Here is an 8,776-nt window from a genome sequence, read left to right on the forward strand (position 1 = left end):
GTCAAGTATTACCCATATTGTAGGTAGATAAGACAAAACATATTGCTACTCCCTAGGCACTCTACTTTTATCTTATCTACCTCACATGGGTAGTACTTGACCAGTCGCAAGCTTGCGACGGATATGTCCGTCACAAATGAGAATTTGTGTTTTTTTAGAAACCGTAGAAAAAGACTTGTGATATGCTTAAACGAACGCAAACTCTTATTTAATATGGCATTATACAAGAATTTGTGTAAAACAGATTTTTTATAATTGTTTTTTACTTGCTAATCCGTGTTTATAATTAGAGTGAAAACGATATCCGTTTTATGCAGCATTATATAAGTGTTTATGTTACACATAAATAATGTGTTGTTTGGCCTATTAATAGAAATTCTTGTGGAAATTACATTCCGCATGCACAAAGAAACAAAATTTTGGATAAGTCTTACTAATTTTGAAGATTATTCCTAAGCGTATTAATTTGACTTATACTCCGTAGTATATTAATTAAAATTGATATCCATTCCACATAAACTAACGGATATGATTCCCTGAAACTTATGCAACAGAGGGCGTGTGCTAAAGCTAAAAACAAAAATAAAAAATCGATATTTTATCAGATATTTCATTGATATAACAAAAAAAAACAAGATATATCATTGACATTTCAATTATTTGATTAACTAAGTACGATAAGGTTATGTTCTTTCTTAAACTGGCTGGATTAAACTGGACTAAACTAATGTGATCTGATTTGAACCTTTTTTTTTTTTTGGTTCAAATGAGGGCACTTATGTCGCTGGTGAGAATCAAACTACCAACTTCATGGTTGGAGCAAGATAACTCTTATTACTTGAATTAACTCTTCTTTTTAACTGAACTGAACTTATAAGCAATATAAAATTGAACTGGGCTGATCCGCGCTAAACTCAACTGATCTAAACTGAACTGAACTGAATCGAGCTAAACTCAACTCAACTAAACTTATAAGAATTAAAATCAAGTTCAAAAGAACATGGCCTAAGCCGATAACAATGGCAACAACCGTATGTACCATCAAAATAAAAAAAAATAAAAGGATATGATTTTCTTGGTGTAACTATGTGTAGGATTCTAATATATGTATCCCCAACTTTTGTAAAATCCTCTAATACTTTTTTTAAAAAACTAAAAAAATAATCTAAATATAAAAATTTCTCTTACTAGTTTTTCTTAAAAAGTAATTCTCTTTTACTAATTTGTGAAGCTATTAACATGTTTATCTGTAACTCGTCAAAATGTATATTTTTATGAGAAAAGATAACTGTAGAAGAATTCTACTTATTGTAATTACATTCATTAAATTTAGGGATATATTTGAAAAAAAATGGAGAATATTTATTCGATAAAATACAAAAAAATAAAAATAAAAATTACAATACGGAGTATAAAATTTCAAAGACAGAGTAATATATGCTCAAAATTCTTCCTACTTATTACACTCCACCCTATTCAATCCATTGCTAACATTGACATTTTGGAGGTAACATCAACCTGGAAAACTTTGATCATAAATATCAAAAAAATATAATAAACTTTGAAAGACGAAACAAAGTTGTTTAGATTTTCTATGTAAAACTCTTAATTTCAAGAATAATTATATTTTCTTGTAAAAAGCAAAGAAAAACCCATATAAAAATAAAAATATATGGTCAAAATGTTGCCTTAAAAAGACATTATAAATACGATTAGTTTTTCTTAAAATGGATATATCCGTCTTAAAATTAAAACGGGTCAAATAATACTTACATAGATAAGACAAGTTTATTTGATACTAAGCTACCTATGCATTATATTTTTGTCTTTTCTATATTAATTGAACGTCTTAGGAATTTGTGTTATAAATACCCCACAACATAGTTAGCTTATCATAACAAATCTTTCTAATTTAATCATTCCAACTTATTATCTTTGGTCCTTGTCCCCTTCCTTAACAAGCTATGGCTCCCACAATAGTAGTTTCAAACTTAGTAAATGGAAATATTAATGAATTTGTTCAAAACCAAGGTTATGGAGTTAAAGGTCTAGTTGATATAATGAAAATTGAAACCCTACCAACACAATACATCCACCCTAAAGAAGATAGGTTCAACATAAATAATAACAATAATAATAACAATAATTGTATCCCAATTATCGACATGTCGAACCCAAACAAAGAACTACTAGAAAAATCGGTATGTGAGGCCGCAGAGAAATGGGGATTCTTTCAAATAATTAACCATGGAGTGCCTCTTGAAGTGTTAGAGGAAGTGAAGGCGGCAACGTACCGTTTCTTTGAGGAACCGGTGAAGGAGAAGAGTAAGTACATGAAGGGTAAATCGACGTCGAATAATGTAAGGTATGGTACAAGCTTTGTGCCTGAAATGGAGAAGGCTTTGGAATGGAAGGATTATTTAAGTCTCTTCTTTGTTTCTCAGGAAGAGGCTGATTTACTTTGGCCAACTGCATGCAGGTAACTAACTAAACACATGCACTAACGGTTAATAATTAGATCATCCACATTCAATTTGGTCCACTTGTCATCAAATAATTGGTCATCTTCTCTTTCTTTGGTCATTGTGTTAAAAGTAAAAGGTAAATAAATAACCGATAAATGAGTAGTTAGACAGATTGTCTTACATGACATTTTACGTACTTGATTCGTCAAAACATACCTATCGGCCTTCTAATCTTACTCCACCGGTATTTTGATGTGCAAGTTTCGAAAGAGAAGTTACTTTCTGATTTTTCCCCCTTTAAAAATCATGACAAGTAATATTTTTTCTAAATTTGTTTTATTTGGGATGTGCTAAATAAGTTTAAAGGTCGTTTTACACAATTTATTAATAATTAATAATAACTAGCTAACTAGCTTAGCTTTCCATTTAAACGCGTCATGATATTTGTATTAATAAATCCGTATGTTATAATGTTTGTGTAAGAAGGACTTATATACGAATAACTTGAAATTTTCTTGCAGGAATGAGACCTTGAAATTTTTGAAAAGTACAGAAATGATAACATTGCGACTCATGGAAATACTTATGAGGGGACTCGATATTAATGAAATCGATAAGAGAAAGGCATGTTTACTAATGGGGTCTAAGAGAATTAATCTTAACTTTTACCCGAAATGCCCTAACCCAGACCTAACGTTTGGAGTAGGTCGTCACTCAGATGTATCTACACTTACCATCCTTCTACAAGACGATGTAGGGGGTCTATATGTTCGAGGTTTAGATGGTAAGAGTTGGACTGACATTCCTCCGGTAAAAGGAGCACTTGTAATAAATGTAGGAGATGCCCTACAAATCCTAAGTAATGGCAAGTACCAAAGTGTAGAACATTGGGTGGTCGCGAATGGAAGTAAGGAAAGAGTTTCGGTCCCAATATTCGTAAGTCCGATGCCAAAGGCTAATATCGGTCCTTTTGAAGAGTTGCTTGAAAGAGGAGAAACGGCATTGTATAAACAAGTTCTTTACTCGGATTATGTTAAGAACTTCTTCAAGAATGTTCATGATGGTAAAGCTACAATTGATTTCGCCAAGGCTTAGCTTGTTTTGTTTATCAACATTATTACATTATCATTCATGTTTGTGTTATCAAATTTATTAGTGTGTTTATCAAAGTGTAGTAAATGTATATATCATATATGTATAATATAATGATAATTAGTGTGCCCTACCATTTTGTTAACGAAAAAAGAGAAAATTATGTTAAGAAATAATTGGCGAAATTCATTAATCATTAAGATGTTCGATAATAACATTGGACATTTCTCGCTTGTTTGTCAATTGAAGAAGAAATGGTCGGTATAGGGTGATCTTATTTTCACAAATGTGGGTTGCTCTTATTACGTCGTACGCTTTACTAATAAGAATGACTATGACTATATGCTTGCCGATGGTCCATGAATGATTGGTGATTATTATTTAACCATTCGGAAATGGGTCCCTAATTTCATTGGAACTGATGAACCCATTAGATTTCTTACTACATGGATTCGCATTCCTTGATTGTCCGTGGAGTAACTTTCATGAAAATATTCTTAGGAAAATTGGAAGCAAAGCGGGTAAGGTTATCAGAATTGACAAACCTACGGCTTTAGTAGAGACTAGAGAGGGACCAATTTATACGTATGAGTGTTGAAGTCGATCTTACTAAACCATTATTGTCCAAATTTAGGCTTAATTGTAAGGTTTGGATCATCCAATATGATGGTTTACGATTAATATATTACAAGTGTGGCAAATTAGGAGGATGCGGATTCAATGCTCAGTAAGGAAAATCTTGGTGGAGATCTGGAAGGTGCGATTTTGGTGCATAATGAACAAAATATGGAAGATGAGGCAGGAATTTTTTTCTCTAAGGCAACTGATTCTATCAATATTTCAGGGAATCCTAATATAAGTTATTCTCCTAAATTGGAGGGAGTATTAAGGAAAACTAATTCCATAACTAATGTTACACATATTGTAACACTCTCACATACCAAGGTGTTTTATCAAGAACCACCCTAACATGAGGGACTGTTACCATCTCGATTTCCCGAGGCTAGTATATCAAAAGTAACCATTTCAAAACATTTATTAAGGTATATGAAGTTAACGATTACATTGTCTCAAAACCAACTCAAAAGAAATGTTTACTAATCTCAAAACAACTGAAATCTTTATTGATATAGGCATTATTGAAACTTTAAATGCATTAAAACCTAATTTAGCACAAAAATAATATAAGATCACTTATTAACTTAAAAATTCATAAAATTATAAACTTAGCTCTAATAATACGAGGACAACATTAAAAAATTAATATTTATGTGGTCAATTTAACTATAAATATGGACTTAACATTAAAAACAACAATACCAATTATAATACCGACAAAAATACCATCCATATGTACAATACTAGGTTTAAACCCGTGAAACTCACGGGTCTGCTTTTAAAATTTTATTAACATAGGTAATCATGATTAAGATATACTGTTTAATTTATTTCGGGTTAATGATTATGCATTAACTCTGCCGAACGATAAGAAAGAGGAACACAACTCTCTCTCTCTTTTCAATTCGCATGAGTTATCAGTTATCACACATTGGCGCTGTTTGGTAAACAGCATATTGGCCAATTTTTAGCATATTCAAGGGTTTTAGCATGTTTGACCAATCAATATGCTAATTTTAGTGTTTGGTAAACAGCATATTGAAACAGCATATTTGGGGTCAATATGCTGATTTACAATATGCTGCTGCTTACCCTAGCATATTGGTTAGCATATTGTAAAATAGGAAATTTTTCTCCATTTTACAAAGAAAAGTAACAATATACTAATTGTAATCTGCCAATTACCAAACACTCAAATTAATTCTGCTAATTAGAATATGCTAGTCAAACCTTCTGATAAAATCTGCCATTTATAATCTGCTTTTACAATCTGCTTATGTTGAAATTAATCCGCTGTTTACCAAACAGGGCCATTGTGCTCCCGTATAAAGTCCATCAGCATAATTTTAACTTAATAAAAAATTATTAAGTCACACGGAACCTAAAAATATTGAACTCAATATTAAGATTCTAGTTTGTGTTTTAATGGATATAATTAAACTTGCACATCCAATTCTTATACCTGCATAAATTTAATTTTATGCCTAGATAATTGACTTGAAATGACTCTACGACAAATAATCTTCTATACCCTTTATGCATTTGACCCATGTTAAGATTTAAGACGGATACTCCGTCTTAAGCAGGACTTACCATTCATGCCTATAACACAATTTTATTAGAAGACTTAATAAAAAGGTCCAAAGTTGTTAAAAACATAAATTCAATTTTATTTACTAAAGAATGTAAATACATACCCGAAAATATAAAAGACACAAAAAATGGAGAAAGTACTTCATTCACATATAATGAGATAATAAATCAAACCTTTAAAAGTACACTCCATGCGACCAAAAGAGAAAAAAGTATTATTTTTTCTAATCCAATAAGAAAATTAGGAAAAATAAACCAAAAAAAAAAATGAAGAGGCAACAAACATATAAACCGACCTGAAAATAACAAAATAGAAATCAAATTGAGCTCTTTTTGCCCACCAGTGCCAGTCTTAATTGATAAATTATCCCCACACATTCATGGATGTAGGCATAGTATGTAGCTGTATCAAATGAAGTAATGATTGTCGGCAAGTATTACCAAAGGCAAGCTCAGAGCATCAACAGTGTTGGGCGTTCTATGCTTCAATTTTTCCTTATTGACAGTACCTTGATTTTCAAGTATTTGTTTTAATAAATTTCTAAAGGGTTGTAAATCGTAAATTATGTAAGGTTTGTGTTAACTTTTTTTCGCTTTTGTTGTGACTGACGGAAGGTGAATGTGATTGTCCATGATAATGCGTATTTATATTGATTTCATGTGACATTTTCGAGAAAAATCTAATTTAGACATACTATAGGGCAAAAATTTTAGCATAATATCAATCAAAATTTATTATATTCCTTTTCTGTATAAGTTAAATATGGAATATTCTATTCCATATTTCATTCTTTACCCGTTGAATTATCAATTAGTTATCAATCAGCTTTTTATTTTATTATTTTTTTTAGAATTTACTAATGGTGCTCATCAACTGCCACATAGGACTATGTAGGATATGTAAATTCGCAAAATCTATGTATACTAATTAATAAAACAATAACAACTGCCATATTATTTTCTTGATTAATTTTTATTATTTTTATGAACTTTATGTTTTGTTGCCGATCTTCGATTGTCATGTTCTTATTGATAGAATAGAGAGAATTATGGGAAAGATTGAATTATATTAGGAATTGCATAATTTACATGAGTGGTAAACAATACAAGTTATACCAATTACAAGATAGAGAGTTAATCTACCCTAAGCTAGCCGTAATACGTGACTTATTGTACAAGAATAAGATCAACCATAGAATAATATACAATATATATGCCAACTATTATAATTATAAGAATAAATTAGAATATCTTTAGATAATATTCTCAATAATTATAACATCTTCCCTTTTCTTGTACGAATAAATTGAATGGGTTTGAGAAGTATTGGTTAAATGTCTTTAGAGACGGCCTCATAATAAATTTATTATGAGATTTATTTTATAATTATAATACAAAACAGTATCACGATTAATAAAACAGGTGGAACATGGTTAAAAATACATGAGTTCATTTATTATAAGAATATATATAACGTTAAAGAGTCATTCATGTCATGATTAACAATATAATTATATAAAGGTCACGAAAACGCATAAATGAGTACAGTGTTACATCAATAACTTATTTAGAGACCATCTCGGATCTCTCAAATTTTTTTATTAGTTAATGTTATTTATACGTATGAAATTTGATTATGAGTAGGTTGACATTGTTTAAACATTAATAAGAGGCATGCATTAGAGAGTTTTGATTGGATGTATATTTAAAATTAGCGAACATGAATAAGGGATCTACTCTAGAGTGTCAAGGAGATAATTCTTGATCACAAATTCTACTATGATAAAATATCATAGTATGGTGCGACAACATAAAAGTAACCATTTTATGGTAAAAATTTAGCTTTTATTATTAAAAAGTTACTATTATTTTGTTATTAAAAGTGACTACTTTACAAAAAAAAAAACAATCATTTTTACACAAAATGTTCACCCTTTCTTATAAGTTGGTCACTTTTATCAATCTATCATACGAGGGTCACAGAATAACTTCGCAATATGAAGTGGAACCACATGCAACACTTTATATACCTTTTTATGATTTGATAAATAGTAAACCATTATTTTAATAAATAGTAAAGTACGATTAGCGCACAAATGTGTAAAAATTTGTTTTGAACTGAGATATAGGTTAGTTGTTTCTATTAGTAGTATGATTACATAGGGATTTTTCACTAAATATGGATGTTTCGTTACTCTTTAAAAAACGTATGAATCATGAATTATATAAAGATTAAGTTGGTCGGTTATCTCACGTCTACAATTCAGATGGTAAAAGGAACATCCAGAGTGCCTATGAATTAACGTATTGGGCTAAATAGGGGTCGAGATATTTCGATTTTTTTTTTGTGTGTGTTTTGTTGAGCTATGTCGAATTCCTACCATCAAGCTGTGATAGTTCGTTTTTTAGTAATAATGATTAAGTTATTAACACATATTTATCCACACTTCCAAGTTATGATCAATAATTTGAAGTTAAACTGTTCACAGATGATTATGAATATTTTATTCATATTTAGATATTTTGCGTATATGTATAAATTATTATAAAATAATTTTTAATGATGTTTAAAAAAATGTTTACAAGTATACCCGTGCAATTTTGCACGGGTTTAAACTAGTTTTTAATGAAACAACAATAAAAGGTAGAAAAAATGACAGAGATGGAGGGAGCATAATAAAAAAAAAGAAACAAATAGGAAACAATAATAACAATAATCGTTGCAAAACACTAACAAACTTAGCAATATTCGTGACAAAATACTATTAAACCGTGACAAAAATTTAGTAAACTGTGGTCATATATAACAATAAATAAATATATATATATATATATATACATATATATATATATATATACATATATATATACAGGAATGAGATCATGTAAGTATGGCTCATATATTTGAGGATTGAGGATTAATACAAGCCGTCGGATTTAAGAGATCCAACGTCCATTACTGTGCGCGGACAATAAGGGCAAAATTGTCATTTCGCGCGTGCATATAT

At 30.0% G+C, this 8,776-nt stretch overlaps 1 protein-coding gene across 1 annotated transcript; it reads left to right on the forward strand.

Moving 5' to 3' along the window:
* Positions 1 to 1,964: 1,964 nt before the first annotated feature.
* On the forward strand, positions 1,965 to 3,560 carry LOC141620958 (feruloyl CoA ortho-hydroxylase F6H1-3-like). The gene is made up of 2 exons (XM_074437695.1): positions 1,965 to 2,479; positions 2,987 to 3,560. Exons 1-2 carry the CDS (start codon positions 1,965 to 1,967, stop codon positions 3,558 to 3,560), a joined length of 1,089 nt encoding a protein of 362 aa, XP_074293796.1.
* The last annotated feature ends 5,216 nt before the right edge of the window (positions 3,561 to 8,776 follow it).

Source organism: Silene latifolia, chromosome X (genome assembly GCF_048544455.1).
Source record: "Silene latifolia isolate original U9 population chromosome X, ASM4854445v1, whole genome shotgun sequence".
In the NCBI taxonomy this organism is placed as follows: domain Eukaryota; kingdom Viridiplantae; phylum Streptophyta; class Magnoliopsida; order Caryophyllales; family Caryophyllaceae; genus Silene; species Silene latifolia.